The sequence below is a fragment of the Lepisma saccharinum genome, chromosome 11 (genome assembly GCF_977018435.1).
Source record: "Lepisma saccharinum chromosome 11, izLepSacc3.1, whole genome shotgun sequence".
NCBI lineage: Eukaryota > Metazoa > Arthropoda > Insecta > Zygentoma > Lepismatidae > Lepisma > Lepisma saccharinum.
Genome location: NC_139239.1, coordinates 46,594,752 through 46,618,901, shown reverse-complemented (window position 1 = coordinate 46,618,901; position 24,150 = coordinate 46,594,752). Strand labels below are relative to the sequence as shown.

At 37.4% G+C, this 24,150-nt stretch overlaps 1 protein-coding gene across 1 annotated transcript; it reads right to left on the bottom strand.

Annotated features, from left to right (window-relative positions):
* Nucleotides 1–819: 819 nt before the first annotated feature.
* DCTN4-p62 (dynactin subunit 4) lies at nucleotides 820–23,048 on the bottom strand. Its single transcript, XM_083131026.1, has 9 exons — nucleotides 22,813–23,048; nucleotides 22,267–22,337; nucleotides 17,995–18,173; nucleotides 12,949–13,094; nucleotides 10,416–10,590; nucleotides 7,189–7,372; nucleotides 5,752–5,956; nucleotides 2,706–2,908; nucleotides 820–1,384 (listed from the first exon to the last, which is right to left on the bottom strand). The coding sequence occupies exons 1-9, from the start codon at nucleotides 22,939–22,941 to the stop codon at nucleotides 1,177–1,179; spliced, it is 1,500 nt and encodes a 499-aa protein (XP_082987152.1). The 5' UTR covers nucleotides 22,942–23,048; the 3' UTR covers nucleotides 820–1,176.
* Between the last annotated feature and the right edge of the window lie 1,102 nt (nucleotides 23,049–24,150).

Sequence of the window (24,150 nt, the reverse complement as noted above, 5' to 3'; positions counted from 1 at the left end):
CTTCAGATATAAAAAATTTTCATCTTCACTCCAAAGAATTCAATGTATGTAGCTGCAGCACGATGTCCCATGCCTAACACAACACGATGTCAATTCCAATTATGTACGAAGAATGACTAAAGAGTCCTCATCCCATCTTAAATAAGTGATAATTCTGCTCACCAAATATAGAGTAAAATTAACAATATCTACAGGTACGTATTTGTATGTGATGAAACTTGTTTAAATAGATATTAACAAACAATTGTTTACAAAGTTGTTTTTTTAAATCTCTGTATTATCAAAGTACTATTTTTTGTCAAGAATGAATTTATATATCAATTGATGTTTCTCTTGTGATATAATTCTTTATTTTCTTGTGAAGATAAAGAAAGAAATAGTGAGGTAAAGAAAAAAAAATTAAAACAAATGCAACAATGCATCTGTTTAATATCCGTGCTCCTAAATAAGGGTTTGTTATGCTTTTTGAAGTGTCAAAGTTTGGTTTAAATACACTTGATGCTCGGATAGGTTAATTGGGACTAGACCCACAATTCAAAACGGGGACTGGGGAAACCTTGATTGCATGGCCATTAAGTTTTTAGATTTTGCTGAAGTACACCTATTATACAGTATTTGCAGCTCTTGAAATGGATGCACACTTGTGATAGTGAAATCTCAAAATATAAAGAATGAAACCACAGAAGAGACACTATTTGATGTGTAAATTTGCTCTTCACAATATGTATTTACAGATTTTTTCCATCCTCTTTTTTAAATATTGAATCAGATACAGCCCTTACAGTTTATTAACTCATTATAATCTAAAAATTCAAGTCGTGCCTGTGGATTATTTATTTTCTACAAGTCAGATTCCAACCTCGTACAAGACATGACTCAACACAATTGAGTGATATAAACCATCTGATATAAAACCAAACAATGTGCAACAAAAATATACGATATAAATGTGCAATAAAAATATCGTATAATAAACATTGATGAAGATTATGAAATCCATTTGAAAAAAAAAACAACTTTCATAATTATAAGGCAGAAGCATGGTGCATGTTTTAATATAAATATTAATAAGTTACGAAAAATAATGAAGTTTGCAACAGCAACCAATCTTCGTTGTTTTGATTGCTGTTTGCACACAGCCTTCACCAATGCAAACAGGCAGCAGGAAAACAAATGTTACTTTGATTCCCCTAGAGTTTTCCCAAGCTTTAGAAACAACTTTACACCTAAAGTTACTTTCTGGGGCTCCTTCTGCTCCAGCGTTGCCATCGTGTTAACATATCCATATTTCATAAGGCAACCCACTCGGACTTCTTCAGTTGCTTGTGGGGGAGTGACTGTCAACTTCACAGCCGCCTTGTTTGCTTTTCGCCACACGACCACCCTAAAGACGATAATATATATTGATAGAAAAATGTATTATAGATATATATATATATATATATATATATATATTGTTTTTAAGTCTACTTTATGCACAAATAGGCTAATCGGAACTGAAGCTACAGTTTAAAGTGGGATCCGCAACGCTGTGTGCCTCCACCAGGTATTGGACCCCTTGATTAGAATGCGATGATGTTACCACAACACCATCGGGGAGGCTTTATTACACACACACACAGAGGGTAGAAGCACTAAGATAAAAAGAAATGAGAAGCAAATAGGAAACACTAACCAGACATTAGTTGGAAATCTTAAATTTTTTGCAGCCTGTCAGGTGTCTCATTTCATTCTATTTTTTTATATTACACACACATAAAGTAGCAAAAGGAAATAAATACCACCTGATTTTCTGCATAATGTGAATCTACCTGCTTTCATGATGCGATTTCATGCATTTGCAAAGGACAGGAATGTGCATGTGTTTGGGGGGGAAAGGAATCGTAACAACTTTTCTCCTGAGATTTCAGCCAGCATATGGGACCAGTGGCCAACCACTCTTGTCATGAAAACTTACAACGGCGACCGGGTGCTTGTGCTGACCACACATCACCCATTAACTGGTTGGATGATTGCCCACCTCGACTGAGGTATGTGGGAGTGATGCCGGTAGTTCGTAAATAGGTCCTGGCCCTCAAAGGCTGTTGTGCCATGGCCCATGGGTTATTGTGTGCATTTATTTCAATATCGTCGGAATGGCCACTGCTACTAAAAAAAAATGGTGAACAAGAGAGCATGAATTTCTCCCCATGTTGCAAGCGGAAACGTTCCCTAAGTTGATTATTAAGCTAAATACGATGTTTGAAAAATATGAGGAGTAAGAATTTTCAGAAACCTAAGTTTTCATCATGGAGAAAAAAAATGCAACAACTTCAACATAAAGTTACAGTTAATCAAATGGAAGTTTCGACTTTTCCGCCTGCCAATCAATTTTTTTTAACCTGACCTGTCCTCTTTCTGTTCATGTGTTTTTCTGTGACTCATCTGAAGTTTGATATTCCCAATATAACAAATACAATAATACTCCAATAAGCATAATGCTAACTTTTCCTCCTCCTACGAACCCAGAACACAGACCTCCCTTTCTCCAGTTCACCGTAGGGAATGGTTGGTGGTGGAGGAGTAGTATAGGGTTTCACATCTAGCTGGACAAAAACTGTTCTTCCTGTCCTTTAACATTACGACAATTATTTTAAAATGTAGAACTACGTATGATCTGCTAAATCAATAACTAGGTATATTTGAACAAATGAAAAAGAACATACTGTGGATCATCTTGGAAGTTGTATGTATCTCCTGAGTCGTCATACTCAGCAGCATCATCACGTGGGGGAAGAACCACAATAGTATCAGGGAATTTCAAGTCACCAGTCAACTTCAAATCCACTGGCTTTGGGTCTTCAGATGTCGACAGTTGACGGCTAAGAGAAGGCAGCAACAAGCTAACATCATCACGGCCTGCAGATCTCTGTAAGCATATTTTTATATATAGATTTGAGGTATAGGTAAATTAATTAGTTCTTTAGTCAATAAAGGTATATTAGTTTTTCACGAAGAATTCAGAGAACTACCCCATGACAGAGTGCAAAATTCTACCATTTCATTATATGCTTCTGAAATTTATGTTATAATTCAAGTTTTTTGTTTATAATACTTATTCTTGTTTAAGGCAAACTCAAAATCATGGCTGTTTGGCCTTTCTAAATATTTGAGGATATTTTAACAATTTTTGGTCAAACTCAGCATATTGTGTCTATTTTGAAGGTATAGAGCGACCACATACAAAAGAAGCTTTGGCAAAAAGTCTCCATGCACCTCCCCCTCCACGCGGGAGTACGGTGCACAGGAGTCGCAGGTCTGCACAGACTTTTTTGCTTGTGGTCCCACTATATAATGGACTTCTTTCTTTATTCATTTAGCTATTGCAGAAGTGGATTAAATTTCTTCATCTTGTGTTAATTGAAGTAGACCAAAGCATTTCTAGGTTCAAAGCTTTGTCAATTGACAATAGGCTCAAATTTACACTTTAAAACTTGCACAATGTAGTCATTGTACATCACAATTCAGGGTTTGGAAAATGATCTAGCATGAAGTATATGATAATATCCCAGGATGTATTGGAATAAATTAAATAGACTTACATACTTTCACTTGTATCTCTTCTGGTTGTACTTACTTGTATAGTTCATCACATGGAGTAAGTTATACAGGGTGTATCTAAATTCCCATTACAGACTTTGAGAGCTTGTAGTGGGGACCAAAACAGTTAAGTTTTGCATAGGAACTCGTGTCCGGAAACGTACAGTTTCTCCGCTACAAGCCAAACACCACCACAACACACGTTGAACTCTCCTGCATTTTCGGCGCTAATGACCAGGGTATACATACGTCATTCACTGATCACCTCATGCCATGTGTCCGCTACACTGCAGGTTTTGTTAAAAGTTTCCAATTTGACCATCATCATTGCAGGTCTGTTTGCATGCCATTCAGTGTACTTTGTGAGGTGCCCGGAGAAGCACCGATCATTTCAGTGTTTGTGGCATCGAGCTGTACTTCATTGGCCATGTGTTGCTGTTGAACATGGTTGACTACATGTTTAGGGATATGCCAATATGATATTATTGTACGGTGAAGCTCGGTGTACTGGGAGGGCTGCTCGTCAAATGTATGAGGAGCATTTTCCACACTGCCAGACACCTTCGCGCAGCCTCTTTGCCAAGGTTTACCAGCGGCTTGTGGAGAAAGGTACATCCACAGCCAACAGGTCCGACTGTGGTGCTCCACTGCGGCTCCGCACCCCCGAGTTTGAAGAGGCTCCATGTAGTGGAAGAGGACGCGACGATGAGTACCCACAATATAGCGAGTAGACTCACTGTGGATCACAGCACTGTCTTGCGTGTTTTGTATGAGCAGCAGCTACACTCGTACCATCCCCCAGAAGGTACATGCAATGCATCCAGAGGATTTTGCACCACGAGCAAACTTCTGCAGGTGGTCCTTGTACCATTGTGTTAATGAGGCCGACTTTCCACGGCGGATACTCTTCACTGATGAAGCCAAGTTCACCAGGGAAGGTGTGTTCAATTCCAGCAACAGCCATGTTTGAGCTGATGCAAACCCGAATGCTACATGCCACCATGGCTTTTAGGAATGATATGGTATCAACATGTGGGCAGGGTTTCTGGATGGACATGTTATTGGGTCATACCTTCTTCCACCTACTCTCATGGGTGGCGTGTATTTGATTTTTATTCAACACAAACTGCATGAGCTCTTGGAAAATGTGCCACTGAACATTCGTCAAGACATGTGGTTTCAGCACTATGGAACACCAGCTCATCTTTCTCTTCAGGTCCGAGGTCATCTGGATCAACGATTTGGGTGCAAGTGGATAGGTCGTGGTGGCCCAAATCCTTGGCCTGCATGTTCGCCAGACTTGTCTCCGCTCAATTATTTCATGTGGGAACACATGAAGAGCCTGATTTACGAGACCCCGGTGAAATCCGAAGAAGACCTGCTGGCGTGTGTTATGGCAGTGGTGGATGTTGGACTAGCAGGTGTTGATGATCCTGTGTACCAGAACATGATATGTAGGTACGGTCTTTGTGTTTAAGTCAATGGTCATCACATCGAGCCCTTCTTGAAGTGGACGCTGCAAAAACAACATACAGTAAGCAGCAGAAGTGGGAGAGTTCAACGTGTGTTGTGGTGGTGTTTTGCTTGTAGCAGGGAAACTGTAAGTTTCCGGATATGCAAAACTTAACTGTTTTGGTCCCCACTACAAGCCCTCAAAGTCTGTAATGAGAATTCCGATACACCCAGTATAAGAAGACAATTTATTAATTAGAAATGTATATTGTTATTAGGGATATATTTTGTTACATTTAGGTCATTAAAATCCTAGCTCTATCCATATTAGAAATTTTACATTGGTATTCTTTTGGGATGTGAAAATATAAAATGCTGGCCAATGCCAGAAAAATTTATTGACAGTTTAAATTTGAAATTTAAACAATAGCTTGTAACAAACTGTTACTTATTTCTCTTGCAGTTTATGGTTCTTGCAAGTACATAAACTAATTTTTGCAAGAGAAGTACAATGTACAATGCAAGCAATATGTACATACAAGAAAAATTACTGTCACTTGTACCACGTATCAACTAATGGTTCAATCAGAGATCAAATTTAAGTCTTCGGCCTCTCCATAGCAATACTCTACCCCAGTTCTCACAACTTAGACCTCTGTGGGTATTTAGAAATATAGGTAGAACATTGCTGAAACAAATCTACCATTACATAAAACCTACCTCAGCTTCTCTTCTTTCAGCCAATTTCTTCTTCTCTTCTTTTTCCTGTTGCCTTTCTTCTGCATCCTCTTCAGGAGTGGGGAGGCGCATGAACTGAACTGTTGTTTGATGCTGGGTGGGGTTACACAGTTTTAGAATCAAATGGCTCTCCTTTCCAGCATACAGTGGTTCGCATGTCAAGATTCTAACTTCAGGAACGTGGTAGCTGAGGAACAAGATGGACACGTACAAATTAAACTACAAGAAGCTGCAAAATCTCCATTAATAAATGCACAGATTTAAAATAAGAGCACTTCACTGAAATTTCTAACCTAAAGTTCGATGGCAAAATTTCAGATAATCAGTCATGTTAGATCAGAGTTTATGTCCTGCCTGATCAATTCAAAACAACATTTATTAACACTAATGTATAACACGTCTTTGAAGATAATTGCAATGAAAGCTCAGGGTGGCCCAGATTCCGGGGGGAACACCAATCACACAAATGTATGGTAAAGTATAAAAACAATTACTAAAAGAAAAATTCATGAGTTTTATCCACCTCTTACTGGGCACTTCACCACTAAATTATATTATAAATAAAATGAGCACTTCTATAACGTTCTGAAAGAAAAAAATTGCTCAAATTTCCACCATTGGGGTATATATATTTCCTCCGAAACACACTGCATTATTATTTTATTACTGCAGACATGAAATTTACAAAATAGTCTGATAAAGGAATACTAGAAGTAAAGGATAAATTACAACAACAATAATGCAGTTTTAATGATAAAGCAAATACGGAAAGGAAAAGAAAACTTACCTACATAGTTCTGAAAATTTCCTTTTGTGGATAAGAACATGTGATGTCCTTGAACCTTTTTCAACATGATCATAATACAAAAACCTAAATATTTATTGTTATCAATTTGTTTCAAAGATAGATAAAATTACAAAATATGTTACACGGCCAGAGTTTGGATTCTGGAGTTACCTTCATGGCTGTTACCAGACGTCTGGATTTTCCTTGACATGTCCTACATTTTGAGCATCACATAATATTAATTAGGAAAATATGTGTTTCAGTTGAACAAAGAGAAATCATACAAGTTACAAGTCTATAGACTGCGCTCCCAAACTCAATAGTCAAATATATTTTGATCCAGTCATTGCCCAAAAGTAAAATAGAAGTTTGTCCTACTAGAAGAAAAATGGAGTTTATTCCTTTCCTTCATTTCATGTTACCTTCTCATTTTCATGATAAATTTAGAAGTAGATAAGCTAAGTAAATTAATAAAATACAATATAAAAATTATATTTCTTATCCTTTATTTAAATAATCTTCACAATCAATTTTCATATTAAGGAAAATTTCATTTCCTGGTGAATGAATTATAATTAGGCATTTTAACATTGATTTTTTAATGCAATAGATTATAGGAGGAAATTACTTACTAAGCAGCCAGTTGAATTTTAAATTTGATAGAAGTTGGGTTGTATTCCGGCTTACTCAAATTATGCTCACAAGACCTGCATCGCTGTGATCGTTTGATGAGGAGATGCTTATGAGCTGGGAATAACTCTCCAATGGAAGATGGTTGTAGGTCTGGCTGGGAAAGGCTCTGTACAAGAGTGGTCTCTGGAAAATGCAATTTCAGAACCAGTGACTATGTGCTCCACATTCCTCAAGATAGACATGTTTCTCCATTCAATGTGCAAGCATCATTATAACATTTTATCAACATCTAAAATTAGATTGTGCCTGTAAGTTGAAAAACATCACCATGCATTTTCTGATACAGTTCGTGAAGTAATTTCTGACCAACAAATAACAGATGTTTTGTCTCAGTTGGAGACATCTGCCACATATGAATTTTTTGCCAATGAAGATCTCAATATACAATTTACTGATATAAAGCATAGAAAATGAGAGATTACAACAATGTACAAATAATGCTATTTTCATATGGTATTAAATTTGATTGATTGTTATGATTGATTTTGTTGTTTTAAGTCCACTTTATGCACAGAAAGGCTAATCAGGACTGGACCTACATTTGAAAGTGGGATCCAAACCACTGTGCCATGTGCAGTATTGAATTTGAAAGTTGGCTTTTTTACATGTAATATACGTATGTTCACACATACACTCATGTGAAAATCAGAACATTACAATAGCTGTCACTTAATCATGAAATCTGCTTTTGCCACACAGTTTTGCTGCAGAAATAATGAAAATTACAAATTTTGCTGAATACCTCACAAACATCTGGGGGTATCTGAGATGAAATTTAAATGGATATTTCATTTTAAACTTTTATCCACCTTACCCCAATTATTCAGCTACCAATAACCAGTGGTCAGAAGTAGCGAGCTACTTGTAGCGTCGCTACTGTAGCTAGCTACAAAATTTGTAGCTGTAGCTGTAGCGACGCTACATTTAGAAAATTGTAGTTGTAGCGGTAGCGAAGCTACAAAATTCCTGTAGTTGTAGCGAAAATTTCGCTACAGCTACATTTTTTCTCAGCATTTTGAGGTGAATTTTGAATGTGGCAACAGCGTCAGAAAAAATCAACAATAACCCTTAATTTTGCAGGAGGTTCATAAAGACAGTCTATTACATGGAGATACAGATTATCTAGATTGTAGATTATATATATATATCTGCGTAATTTATTTAATTAGTATCTGAATAATTCAGATATCCAGATAACTAACTGACATATATGAATATATTCCTGCTAGCAGCTCGAAAAAAGTGCCTCGTTTTCATCACCCCCGGAACAAATCCTGTGGATATTCATGGCATAAGAGACGCCAAAATGTCATTAATTGCTGTGTAAGACAGAACTTGCAGTGCAAAAACGAGCGATGAATTCTCCACTGACAAGGGAATAGTGCCAGTAATAAATGGCTCAGTACGTTAACAGCATTGATCATCGTCAGTATATAGGATCTCACCAGCAAGAAATTATTGTTACAAGAATGATAGAGTTTCTGGAATTACAATTATTTTCGCGATAGTATTTGTTCACAAATTTTAAAATTACAATACGTTTAGAACACTCAGGTTTACACGACAGTTTCCTCAATAATTTCATAGTATTGCAAAAAGTATGTAAGAGTCATTGACTTTCCTGCAGAAACGACATCGTTTTTAAATTTATGTATTTCTCCTACTTTTGCGTCACTTTTCTGTAACTTTTGCTAATCATGACATCATCATCCTTCGCCGTTTCCTGCCTCTGGCTGGGTCGCCATAGAAGTCAAGCCTCTCCATTTTTTCCTGGTCTTCCACCACTCCTCTCTTTTCAAGGTGTTCCAATCTTATCGTCTTCTCCTAACACTCTCCACGATCTGCTCTTTCCACCGACATCTTGGTCTCTCCCTTGGCCTTATTCCCACTCCTTGTGCATTTTAAGCTCTTACTGGTAGTCTTTCTGTATCCACCCTCTTCATGTGTCCGAACCATCTCACCTGTGCCTGATCTATTCTGTCCTGAAGCTTCACTAACACCCACTGTCTGTCGGATCTCCTCATTTCTTATTCTATCCCTTCTCGTCTTCCTCAAAAGACTCCTTAAAAATTTAATCTCCACTGCCTGCATCTTTACTTTGTCTCTCTCTGTCATTGTCCAAGTCTCTGCTCCATACGTAATTATTGGCACATAGTATGTGTTGTATACTACCTTCTTGAATTTCACAGGTACATCAATGTTCCATATTAATCTTCGAATGCTTTGATATAATCCATCAACCATTTGTCCTCTTCTGCATACCTCCTCAACTAATCTTCCACTTCTCCCAATCATGACAATGAGGATGAATGGTTTACTTAATTATTCTCTTATCTATAGTAGCTTTCTGCCACTTTCGGCTAATTGTGAGAACGAGGAAGAATGAAGAATGATGAGCAGTGTGGGGAATGGAGGAGCAGGAGGATCTCATCCTCCCAGCTTGGCATCTTTCCTAGTTTTTGTATTTGAGTCCATTTTATGCATAGATAAGCTGATCGAGACAAGATCCTAACCACTATGTGCCTCCGCTGGGTATCGAACCTGGGGCCCTTTTGTAGTCGAAGGGCTCCAGGTACTTTTCATTCAAAATGCTGACTTTATATCAGTCTATAAATATGAAATATTTATTCTCAAGGAAAATATGTTGATGTGAATATAAATACGTAATCCTACCAAATTTTATTTGTGTATAGTTGTAATAATTAATTTGGGTAACATCCTAATTGCAATATCCATATATCAAATTTGAATTGAAATGCCACTTGCATAGGTATGGTATTCTCAAAAACTATAGTAAAAATAAGTAACAGAAGTAACATTGCTATCAACATTATCGAATGACTGGAATCATGATAATAAATAACAGAATCTATTTACCAGTAGAAGGGGATTTTTTTAATACCCATATGGTTGTTTTCTTTTTTTTTATGCAGAAGTAGCGCAAGAAGTAGCAAAGTAGCGAACAGGAGTAGCGTAGCGAGCTACTTTTTGGAAAATGTAGCTGTAGCTGTAGCGAAGCTACATTTTGGAAGAGTAGCTGTAGCTGTAGCAAAGCTACTTTTAAAATGTAGCGTTCTGATCACTGCCAATAACTAACAATTAGTTAACCCATCGCAAACTGTTCACTTACTTCAGAAAGCAACAAATCAACCCAATGGTTCCTCACCTGCATTTAGATTGACCGGTTTTTCAAACACATCCTCTGGCAGCTGCTCCACTTCTTCCGTAGCCTCTGAAGGAACAAGCTCCGGGGGAATCCCCGACTCATCCTTCAGAGAAATCCCTAGGGGAGGCAGGCCTGCTCGCTTGCGTGCAATCACAGCTGTCAATCCAAATTTGTCCTGCAGAGAAATATGAAGGAACTTGTAACCAATGATTTTTTTTTTAGTAGACATGGCTACGGTAAAAATTCAAAACTGTCAGCTGACGATAGGCCACTTTAATTTCAACCCTTAACTGACATGTATCTCAGATTACTGCATTTGATTTGTCCTTTGTTCTCCCCAAATCTTATTAAGACCAGGAAGAAAGGGAGAGAGGAGAGATACTTTCCCTTCTCCAATCCATAATGTTCTTTCTTCCTACCTGCAGATTCTCCGACAATAGGTAATGTATCAAGGCTGCAGATCAACGATTAGCCAGAGCTACTCACAAAATCTGAAACATTAATCTTTGCTGATGATGTTAATATATATAAAAATATCGTAAACTCTGATGACTGTACAATATTACAAGAAGAGCTGGATAACTTGCTTCGGTGGTGTGAAATTAATAAAGTCAGCCAGAACTTAAAGAAATGTAAACTTGTACCATTCACCCATAACAGACACCCTATTCAACATTCATACACTATTTCTAACATGTTAGTACAAAGTGAGAATATTGTTACTGACCTAGGGGTCATTCTTGACCAAAAGTTAACATTCCAACCACACATTGCCTGCCTTCGAAGTGAAGCTCACAGAAATTTGGGATTTATAATGAGAATGGGTAACCAATTTAGAAAAAAGGAAACATTTCTCTTGCTGTATTATACACTCATCAGATCTAAACTTGAATATGCTTCTCTTGTTTGGAACCCGCAATGCAAGAAAGATATTGCAAAATTAGAGAAGCTTCAAAAGAAATTTCTCTGATATCTACTATTTAAACTTGATGGTACATATCCAAAACTCACTCCTAGCAACATATTACGCGAAATCTTTAATATTTTGTAACTCGACGAAAGGAGGCAAACAAGTCAATTAACTTTTTTCTCCAAACTTACTAATGGCAAAATAGATTCTTTTAATTTACTGTAGAATCTAAATTTTTACATACCAAACTGTATGTTAAGGCCCAGAACGGACCTCTTTCAAGTCCCCCTTGGAAGAACCAAAATGGCCGAAGCTGAACCCATGAGGAGAAGGTGCAGGTTATTTAATTCAGTTTTTAAGAATAACCCAAACATAGACCTATTTAAATGTAATTGTAACTTTAGATCTATTCACTGAATTATTGTATGTTTTGTTCATAAAATTTTGGTTTTCATTTGGCTTGTAAGATTATATCCATTTTTATTGTATTACATCTGTGTTTCCTTTGTCTCTATAATCTAATAATTAAATTATTTTTACAATTGTTATTAAACGTAAAATATATATTACGTCATTCATATTTCTTGTTGGTTTTCTTAGTTATGTAATGGTGTCATCCCATATTGGACACTGTAATTGGGCATGTGCCTGTTGTGTTTCAATTAAATAAATAAATAAATAAATAGAGGCATGCATGTTTCGTTTTTGATAAAATCTCAAAATGTGAAATAACACACTGTAATGTTCATTTTTCATGTTTTTGAAAGGTGTTAGGTGCATGAAATGAAAAATAAACTTTTAATCACGAAATTAGAGTTTATTTACATGATACTTTCTGATAGGGATGTGCCGAAGCCGATTACAGATTTATCAAAATCGGCAGAAATTGATATATTGGCATCAGCAAAAATCTGATATTTAAACCGGTACAGATAATACTAGATAATACCTTCTAATAAGTTTTATATTTTAATTTTGTAAGATTTATTGAAAATTAAAAAAAAAAAAGGTAAAGTGTTCCCCTGTGCATAGCACCACGCCATGAAGGCGTATAGGGGGTGTGGGGGTAACGCCCCACACTTTCTTGATCCGGTCGTGAGTGGGGGTGATGTGATCAGCATCACGCCCCTTAACGCCTTTACCCCCCAGGGTTTCCCCCAGGTACCCATGTTATTCGACGCTGGGTGGGCGCCGGGGCCGCTTTCACCATTAGAAAAGTTCCCGGATTTGAACCGGCCGGGGATCGAACCCGGGACCTTGAGCATGGTAGTCAGACGCGTTACCGACTGAGCCACCACGGCTACTATTCACGTAACCATTTTTTTTAGATGCAAATGTATCCAATAGAAATATACATAGCAAATTTATTTTTGTCATGCTGAAAATAACATCCCATTTCTGTTGAATAATCTTATGTATCTGAATCGGTTAAATATCAGCATCGGTATCGGTCCCAAAAATTATTGGTGAGTACATCTGCATCGGTAAATTTTCAGCTTCGTCAAATCCCTACTTTCTGAGGTATAAATTATCCTGTGAGTTATGCAAATCATGAAAAATTGATTAATTCTGGCGTAAATCTTTGAGAACTAATACTTCACAATACTGAGGTCCAATACTTACAGGGTAGTGCAAGTAACTCCTTCGGGGCGTGAATTTCTTCCTCTCTCGCTCCTGCTTTTCCCTCTGCGCTATGATCTTGTAGTGGTCCAGCAAGGAACTTATGCGTGGTGCATGGGGATTGTCACGATCAGGCCAACCACCAGTAGCTTAAATTAAAAACATATTATTTTGTCAGAAACTTTCAAAAGTAGAGAACCATCATAACTCAATTCACCTGAGAAAGCTGAAACTAGCAAGTCATACATTGTAAGGAGGAAAAAAATATTGCCTATGCAATACTTTGGCTGAGCTTAGATAAAATTGGAACTCTTGTTGGGAAAAATCCTTCACCAAAAGTGCATCATGATGGAGTGCTCAGATGGTTTGCCTAACATTAATTTTATTAAATGTTAAGTATCCCCGAAACATCTGAAATTCCTTTATTTTCTTCTTTTTCACATTGGTACTTACATATTCTGCATTCCTAAGGATTCTTGGTGCCATTTCGTTTTTTACACGTAATCTCAATTTTTGACATATCGAGTAATTTTTGTTTGTTTGTTTTCGCTTGCGTTACACACAATATGGCGGAGAAATTTTGACTAGCGTTGTCGATGATCAGTGGTTATGCAGTGTTGCAACCTTCTTCATCGAAAAATACCTACTTTCGTGTCACTGATTTTGTATTTTTTTGCAGGTTCGAAAACCCCACGAACCATACACGGATAGCCCCATGAACCATTCATAAATAGCCCCACGAACCATTCATGGATAGCCCACGAACCATTTATAAATAGCCCCACGAACCATGAACAGCAAGGTTAGGTTAGGTTTGGTTAGGCAAACATAGTTAAAATTGTCATGTTCTTGGAGAACAACGGTGTGGTGGAAACACTGACCGGGGGTTACATCACCAAACGCACGCAACATTTTATTCACGTAGTGGAAGGACATAGAGGCAACAGCTTTCATGCATTGGAGAGACATTAATCTTCAAAAATACATGATTTACCGGCGAAATAAGTTAAGCAATGGGGAAAAAACACTTTCACGACTTTTCAAAAGTGTACGGAAAGTCAGTTCGGTAAGTACTTTCTCCTGTAAAATTGAAGAAATACGTTTCAGGGATACTTAAATTTTATCTTAATTTTAATTGATTCCCACCTTCCACTTTAGCTGAGCAACTCTAATCTTTTTCATATCATGGTTTTTGCTCTGATTAAAAAAAAAACTCTCAAAGCTATAAAGAGTTTTTAGAATAGTTACAGTACACACATTGTAGGTGAACTAATATACTATGTAGCGATACTGTTTGGACTTTTTCAAAAATAAGCTCAGATACGAGACATTATAACAGGAATAATATACCACAGTCAGTGGCGGATTACCAAATAGGCCCACTAGGCACATGCCTACGGGCGGCAAATCTTTTTTCCAGAATATCAAGAACAAAAGTGTCTTACGTTCACAGTGACAATTTAGACCTATGAAACCAATGTTTCAAATCAACTGTTTGCAACACTTTTTCTTCATAGAAATAAACCTTGATGTATCGGATTTATGTGTTATCAAGAAATGTTTCGTCTGCTCTGCCTCCTTCAGGCGCCAATCAATTTGTTTTTAACCCGTGCTGTGGCTTTTATCGCTTACAACGACAATGCAAGCCGCCCAGCCTTTGTTGGTTTGTTTTTGTAAATACATACCCCTCGATCTTCCACTAAGCGTTTGTTAATGGCCAGGTAGGAAAGAAGACTGATTGTTTGAAACTCACATCTGTAACAATGCCAGTGTTAAAAAAAATAAACACTTCTGATAAGTGAGTGCAGCTTTCACGTGGACAGCAACTAGTTTTTGTCTTACTGTATTCTCTGTCTGGTGCATTCAGTTTATTGGTAGTGCATTTGCAATTTGGTGTTTTTTTTTTGTTTTTTTTTATACAGCAGGCAGCATGAAGCGAACAAAGTTAAGTGGGGCAGCTTATCATAAACTTGCAAACGAAAAGCGTGAAAGAGAAGCAACCTTACAGAAAAAGCTTGGTACAGTGGACACGTTTTTTAGGCGAAAGGAACAAGTGATTTCCGAAAGCAGTTCAAAAATTGAAGTGGAAGCGGCTACATCGAGTGAACCTTATGAAACGCAAAATGTCGAAAATATTGTGGGTTTAGTGGAGGAAGAAAGTGCACCTGAGGTAGTGTCCCCTCAGTTCGTAGGAGTTCCTGATTGTGACCGTGAGAGTGCAAATTTCATTAGTGACGATCCTGCCGAGTCGTGTCTGAATGAGTCTACAATTGACATTCTTCTAAGACGTGGAATTAATCAGAATGCTGAAAACGATTTTTCTAAATCGCAAAGACTCATAGCAGGTAAGACAAGATTTTTAAATAATAGTTTTTTTTTCTTGTTTTTTTTTTTTTTTTTTTTTTTTTTCGTAAACTTGTAAATGGCAAATCAATTTTACGGAATTATTTGGTATATTCATACAACACTGGTGCCATTTATTGTGCATCATGCAGGTTGTTCAAGGGCAAATCACGGCATTTCAGACTGGAAAAACATTTCAAATATTCTAGCATCACACAAAAGTTCTGAAGAACACAAAAACTGCGAGTTGGCACTCTTAACAAGGCAGAAAGCTGTTGGGACCTTGGAGAACCATGTTCAATCACATATTCAGACGGAACTTACGTACTGGGTCAGTGTCTTAAGAAGAGTTTTTGCTGCCGTAAAGAAGTTATCAAGTCGCCGGCTTCCCTTACGTGGTCACGAAGAAAAATTCCATTCTCTGCACAACAAGCAATACATGATGTCTCTAGAGCTTATTGCCGAGTTTGATCCATTTCTTGCAGAACACGTTGAACGTTATGGAAATCCGGGGAAAGGTCATACAAGCTACTCGTCTTCTACAATTTGTGATGAAGTTATTGAACTGATTGCTGGTAGAGTGAGAAAAGAAATTATTAATGAAATAAAACAAAGCAAATATTTCTCCATAATTATTGATTCAACTCCAGATATTTTGCATACTGATCAGTTAGCTTTTGTGGTAAGATATGTGAAAGAAGATGGTAAACCTGTTGAAAGGTTTTTTTCGTTTCTGTCAAATCCAGGTCACAAGTCTGGAAATCTAGCCGAAGCTGTAATAGGTATTTTGACCAGACAATCTATTGACCTTACTAATTGCAGAGGTCAATTGTACGACAATGCCAGCAATATGTCGGGGGCATATCCAGGTTTACAGGCTCGAATTAAAGGAATAAATTCTAAAGCATATTACGTGCCCTGCGCAGCTCATTCTTTGAATTTGGTCCGAAGTATTGCAGCAAGCAGTTCTAGGGAAGCATGTTCTTTTTTCACCATGCTTCAAAATATTTACAATTTCTTTTTCCAGTTCAACAAAACGCTGGAACTTACTTGCTTTTTTCATGTATCCAGGAAGCAAAACACTGAAATCCTTATCACAGACACGTTGGTCAGCACGAGAGGAGGCTTGTACGTGTATATATGAAAACTGGGATAGTGTAATGAAAGCCCTTACACATGTAAGCGACGATCCTTTTGAGAAACCACTAGTTCGAAATGAGGCTTTATCCCTCTTGACTAAACAGGCTGGAGACAGCTTTCATGATCACTATTTAGAAGGATATACTGCAGAGATTCCAGAGTGTCACCGTAAAATTACAAAGTGTCAACATAGATTTAACAATAGTACATGATTTATTTGAATCACTTGTGAACTTCATAACTTCTCTTCATGACATATTCGACTCTTATGAACAAAAATCCATGGAGAAAACTGATATGGATTACGAGTGTAGTTATAAAAGGTTTAGAAAACGTAACATTCAAGCCGATGAAGTAAGAGACAATGAAGTTCTTCTAACAGGAAGAGAAAAATTTAAAGTTGAGGTGTTTCTTCCCATTCTTGATAAATTGCACGCTTAATTAATTAGAAGAAAAGAAAGCTATAAATTAATGTCTGACAACTTCATGATTTTCAGTAAGTTTCTGCAAAGTTCTTCTTGTGTCATTTCTGAACGCACAGCTAACCCTCAGGCTGCATATGAAACTGATCTGGAATCAACCTTTCCAAACGAATGTGTGCATTTTGTGGGGCTTCTGAAGACGAGAGGAATCTGTGACTCGCCAGCAGAAATGTTAGCCTTTATACGGAAAGAAAAGCTGCAGTCTGTGTTTCCAAATGTGGACATTGCATTAAGAATATTTTTGTGTACTGCTGTAACAAACTGTTCAGCTGAACGTTAGTTTTCGACCCTAAAAAGACTGAAGACTTAACTCTGTTCAACCATGTGTAATAAAAGACTTAACGAGTTATTTATTCTCCACATCGAAGCAGACATCTTGACTGATGGACACATCAACTTTGAAGAACTTATACACGAGTTTGCAGCAACCAAAGTGAGGCAGAAGTGGCTTCATTTATGACCGGTGAATTTAATTTCTCAATACATTACATAATTTTAGGTATAGCACATACAGAAAATGAATTGTTTGTTATTGATTTTTATCCTTTGTTTCTTATTTCAGTATGTTCACTAATTTTTATATTAGCCTGTAAAAATACTGCAAATAAGTTACTACTTTAAGTTTCTGCCAAGGGGCGGCGAGGAAGCTTAATCCGCCTCTGACAACAGTCAAAGCATGAAGATTACAAAGCCAATATTGCACAAGATTACTCTGTCCAGTTACAATACTAGCAAGAAAAATTTGGAATTCTTGATAATATATAGCGACAATAAGGGTGCCATTCCATAACACTAGGTTAAAAGTTAAAAGCATTTTTAGGTTACATTTAAATATCCCTGACCTTTTAAAGACACCACTTATTTTACACGACTTTACTTCATCTCTAGGCTTTCCCCTTACTTTCCACATTGGAGACAACATGTTATACCTACTGACTGGGTTCAGAGGCCAGCGACTCATTAGCTTGTATCCAGGGGGTACTACTTGCATGCGAAGTTTGCACTTGATTAACCTGCAAGAAGGCCATGCCTTGACAACAAATGTTACTAACAGTGAGTAAAATCTCATCACCACTGAACTTACCAACTGTTTGATCCGGAAGCCCTGCATCCCTAGATGTCCAGCGGCAGAAGCTACAAGCCAAGTAATACACCTTTCGAGGTATCATCTTGGTGGGATCATCAGGACTTGGGGTTGAAATGGTGGTGGCTCTTGTAGACAAAGTGTGCAAACAACTGGGGCAGTCAAAACAATTTGCACACCTGAAAGTTTGAAAATGAATTACAATTCATAAATCAAGATACGCTTATTAAAAGAAAAATTAAAAAATAAAAATAAAGGCTGTAAAGAACTTTGGCAGTGTTCAAAGAACCAACACATGAAGATTGTAGCAACCATGGATTGTACTTCAATGTTTGATTAAATGTGTATGTAAATTGGAATAATGTAAACTAAATATAAAAGTACCTCATTTTTATGGGAAAAATTGGACCCAACATAGCATTTTACAACTAGACAAAAATATTTCACTATGTATATAAAAAATAACATTTTACCCTGCACATAGCAAAGTAAATAAAAAGTATTTTGAATGATCACATCAGTATGGGTTCTAATCATCTGGACCACCTCATCTACAGGGAGGTTATTGCAGCATGCCACCGCAATAGCGTCGGCCGCTTGCCGGCCCAGTCATGCAACAGGTGCCGGCAAATTGCGTAACAGATAGCCCGTTACACAAACCGCTTGTTTTGTAATGTTTCCACTTTTCACAATTATAGTTACAATTACAACTTAAATAAGCACGTACCTTGCCGCAAGGATGCTGGAAAAGGTGTCCTCTAAAATACAAATATTTCTGGCACTTTATTTCTGCCCATATCGCTTCTGACAGCAATGACTCATCCAACATAAAGGATTCAATTTTTCATTCTTGTCTTGCCTTCGAATAAACAAAACCGTGACTCTTATTTTGCAGATAACACAAGATTAATCCTTTTGAACACTAGAGTCAGTGGCGTGCCCAAGATTTTCGAGGGGGGAGGTTACGTATACATTATTATGCAAAACGAAAGCGCAGATAAATGAATTATTTAACAGTGTCACTTAATTTTAACGTGTGAATATTTTTGAAGTAAAGTAGCGATCATACACTGTGTGCGTTTTTCTTTCTGAGAGCGCCATTTGAAATAAGCACTTTTCCCCTTTTGCTACTATGGGATAAACTGAATATAAAAGGCTATAACTGCTCAACAACTGCATCTTTTTAAGAAATTTAAATTCTAAATGTAAGAATGAACAAAAAGCAACATTTTATGTAAATTCCGACAATTGTGAGTCCAGGGGGAAACGGGGGCCAAATCCCAAAGTTCTATTTTCCCCGTAATTACGCAAAATTTCTGAACGTCGTAATTTCCATATTTTTTTTTTCAAAGTTGCGGCAGGAGCATTACATATCCTCATAGAGTAGTCTTTTGTTGTGCTTCCCTCAAAATTTGGTCCATCCAGTGTCTATAGAGCCGACGCTAGAAGCGAAATTCCTCAGATGTCGCAAGAGCGTCAGCGGCTTATCGGAGTAGTGGTAAGCCGCGAGAAGCCTCTCGATACTACGCGAATGCGACAGCTGTCGGCTACCAGTTGTTTAGACGTGTTCACTTCGGTTTGCGTTTATCAGTACTCGTGTTGTTTATACTGTGTTATTGAGTTGGTGTGCTAAAGTGCTAGTGCTTTATCGTGTGTTATTTGTTATTCATTCATTAGTTATGCCGCCAAACAAATATAGCCTTGAACAAAGAGTTTTTATGTACGATACTTACGTGAAAACGAACTCTTGCAGAAAAGTAGTCAGGCGATTCGCAAGAAAATTTCCTGGCAATCCTGTTCCGGACAGACATACTGTTTACAACCTCGTTAAAAGATTACGAGAGACAGGATCTCTTGAACCTAAGAAACGTGTTTCCAGACGACGTGTTCTTACGGAAGAAAAGCTAGACGAAATTGGTGAACGACTTGAACATACTCCAAAAAAATCCCTCCGTCGGCTTGCTCAGGAAACAGGCATTTCAAAATCCTCAGCACGAAATGCCACTAAATTACTTAGATTAAAACCCTACAAAATTACAGTGGTTCATGAATTGCAACCACGCGACTAGAGTTCGATTCTGTAACTGGATGCTGGATAATATTGTTGCTGGCAGAGTAAATCCAGAATTAATCATATTTTCAGACGAAGCTTGGTTCGAATTGAATGGCCGAGTTATTTCACAAAACAATCGCTTTTGGAGCGCAGAAAAACCTGACCTTGTGCATGAAGTTCCGCTCCATCCTGCAAAAATTGGTGTGTGGTGTGGTTTGAATGCGCACAGAATAATAGGGCCTATTTTTTATGAAGGTACTATCAATGGTGAAAGGTATCGAAGAGACATACTACAACCTTTTTTTGAACAATTAACGGACATTGAATGCCAGCAGTCATTTTTTCAGCAGGACTCTGCTACTGCTCACACTGCTTATGAATCACTTAATTTTATTGCCGAGATTTTTGAGGACAGAATTATCAGTACTGAGTTGTGGCCCTCTCGTAGCCCCGATCTTACTCCTTGTGATTATTATTTATGGGGAACATTAAAAAACAAAGTGTATCAGAATAACCCGCGTACAATAGAGGATTTAAAAGAAAATAAAAGAAGAGAAATTGCCAGAATCACACCTGAGGAGCTTATGGATGTTCAGAGGAATTTCATACGCAGATGCCGGAAATGTATTGGTGTTGAAGGAGGTCATTTTCAACATCATTTATAACACAGAAGGTTAGTGATCATCATTATTATTAGTTTTAAATATAATTTTACACTTTCGGTTTGCTTTATGCGCCGCGATGCTGTCTTCCCTTTCTGTCAACCGAGGATAAAGTAGAGATGTCTAAGAAAGATTAGATGTCTGAAATAAGGTTGTAATTGTAACTGTAATTGTGAAAAGTGGAAACATTACAAAACAAGCGGTTTCTGTTACGGACTATCTGTTACGCAATTTGGCGGCACCTGATGCATGACAAGGCCGGTAAGCGGCCGACGCTCTCGCGGTGTCTAAGAAAGATTACATGTCAAAAATAAAGTGCCAGAAATATTTGTATTTTAGAGGACACCTTTTCCAGCATCCTTACGACAAGGTACGTGCTTATTTAAGTTGTAATTGTAACTATAATTGTGAAAAGTGGAAACATTACAAAACAAGCGGTTTGTGTAACGGGCTATCTGTTACGCAATTTGCCGGCACCTGTTGCATGACTGGGCCGGCAAGCGGCAGACGCTCTTGCGGTGGCATGCTGCAATAACCTCCCTGTATATCAAACACTGCTAATGTCACAGATTTCACAACCATCTTAATACATGTTCTGTAGTATGGATTTTGTAAAAGAAATTAATCGTCAAAGGATGAATTATGCTTTTGCCATTTTTTAAGATTTGTTAAAAAATCTCTTGCAACTTCAGAAAACCATACATTAAAAATTGCCAGAATGTTTTCCGATGTGGTGTGACAGGTACATATAAACATATGTTGCCAAATATTTCGGTAACATTATCGTATGAGGGAAACGGATATCTTCAAATTTCTTTCAAATTTACAGGAGAAAGTACTTACGGAAATCATTTTCTTTAGCGTTGTGGAAGTTCCTGAATATAGATTTGATCTATTTTAATGTGAATGCGTGTTGTTTTCTGCAAAAATCTCTGTCGGACACGCTGTTTCTGCTCCCACCATTTGCTTTCTGTATGAGAGTGCAATGTTCCGTGTGTTAAGATGATACAACCCCGTAGCCAGTGTTTCAGCCTCGCCGTGTTTTCACTAGAACCACGTGTCGAGTATTTTTAATGTTTTTCTTTCACTATGCTTGCCTAACCTAACCTTACGGTTTTTGGGGCTAACGTCAATGGTTTTCGACGTATTAGCATAATTTCAAATCCGGGCACGAAAGTAGATATTTTCCGGTGAACGAGGTTGCACCACTGCATAAATCGACAAAACACTCTCAGAACGTCCCCTAAATCCGTATGCTATCACGGCCATAATGTGTTACAGATTCGAAACAACAAGTAACAGTAAGTACTCGTAAATAGAAGAAATAGACATTATCTTAGTTAGAAATGCATTATTTCACCTTAAGAAATGTTCTGCATTCGAAAATAACACGTTAGCAATGTAAAGAAGTCCGAAATATATGATTCGTAGGTGTTTCCCTCATACGATAATAGTACCAATATTTCATACTGGAACAACTGAAAAAATGAGGTGGACCCCACCTATTCCTATGGCAATTATAATGACAAAAAATTCAATAACTAAAACATGCCATACCTGTTTTTCTTTAAGCGGGCTTCTGCTGATGGCATATTTTCTAAACAATTAGGACAATAATGTGAGTCAACCTGCAAAAAAGGTAAAAAAAAACCATCAAGTATGACTTTACAGTAAGAAGTAATTACTGATATGTAAAACTATAACAATAACTTGGGATCTGAATTGGATGAATTGCTAAATTATTAACACAAAATAAAGAGCGAATTTACTGTTACCACCTACAGATACTCTGCATTATCTTTAATATCGTTAATATTGCTTTAGGTATGTTGCATATTAATAACAAGTGAATTTACTCTTACCACTGCTGCGGATCATAAGGCTACCTAATTCATTACTGGCAAAAAAAAACTCAACAGACGTGGAAATTGGCAAGAAAATGTCAATTATTTACGCATGCTGAGTTTATCGTTGTAGTTTCTCAACTGTTACACTTCTTACTATATGCATTTTCGAAATACATAATTATTTTATTGAGTATTACAATCCATTATCTGTGGTAATTAACATGTTGAAGTGCACCAAAAAATAATATTTACTTACCTCATGAGAAACACAATATCCACATCTTATCTTCAAACAGTGTCTACAGAAATAAATTCTAGAAATAGGTCTTAGTGAACCACATGTACATCTATAGAGAACTTTATCAGTTTGGAATAACTGTGCCATTATTATTAATAAGGTAACAACACCTGTACGACGAACAACATTTTATTCCATTTTTTCACCACCACACGTAGTCTGCTTTCCGTTTAGGCGTGGGTTGTTTCTCTTGAAACACTAACAGCTTTCTTTATCGTATGAGAATGTGTTTGGAAGTGATGACTGTTGTCAACCAGTTGGTCGATGATTTTTAGTGAATACAATCTTCGTCAGTTTATTGTAGTACGTACAAATGTCATTAAAATAGTTTTAAATTTTAAATGTATTCACGAAATGGGGTTAACATTTTTATGTAGAAAGAAGGAAAAAGACACAAACACAGTCTAACATTTTCGAAACACAAACGAAACTGAGTGTTGGAGGAGTCAGAAGAAATTCCGTAATTTATTCGAATTTCTGGATCTTATATATACGTCCAATATTTATCCTAACTGTTTTGTTAATTTCAGTGTGTGTTCGCACTTTGCCTAATTTTAGAATGAATGCACGCTTTCCGACTTTTCAGTTTATTTACTTCTTGCGTCATAGAGACCACTGGCAACACTGATAACTGCTGCGTGCCAGGGGGTGCTATTCCGGCTTCCCGCGCTACGGCGGCACGTGAAGGTCTTCTGCTAGAGTGACGTCAAAAAGGGGATCCCTCAGCTGCGGGCCGCTTAATAACATGTAAAATCATACAAGTTTATCGCCTCATAGAGGCGATTATAACTCTTGGGAAGCAATGTTTATAACATGTAGTTCTTCTTCACTGCTTTCCCGTGCCTTCTCAAGTTAACTGAGGATGGCAAACGAACAAATTCATGCTGAATTCAGCAAAAAGGGAATCAATGTATTTGGTTCTTTAACACTATTTGCCTACACTTCTACACGCAGCAATAAAGTTGGTTGGTTGGTTGATTGGTTGATTTGGTGTTTTAAGTCCACTTTATGCACAGTAAGGCTAATCGGGACTGGGCCTACAGGTTAAAGTGGAATCCGAACCACCATGTGCCTTCACCGGGTATCGACCCCGGGACCCCTTGATTACGAGACACAGCAATGAAGTTAAATGATTATTAGATGAGAGTCTCTTCTTGAGACGAGCACAATAGAGAACACTCGAAAAATCCTAAAGTGAAACAATTTGAAATGCCTGTGTGTGCTGGAGGGTTGGGGGGGAGTAGAGTCTCGTGCGCATATTTTCATGCAAATAGTTTACTAATTTAATTAATTATA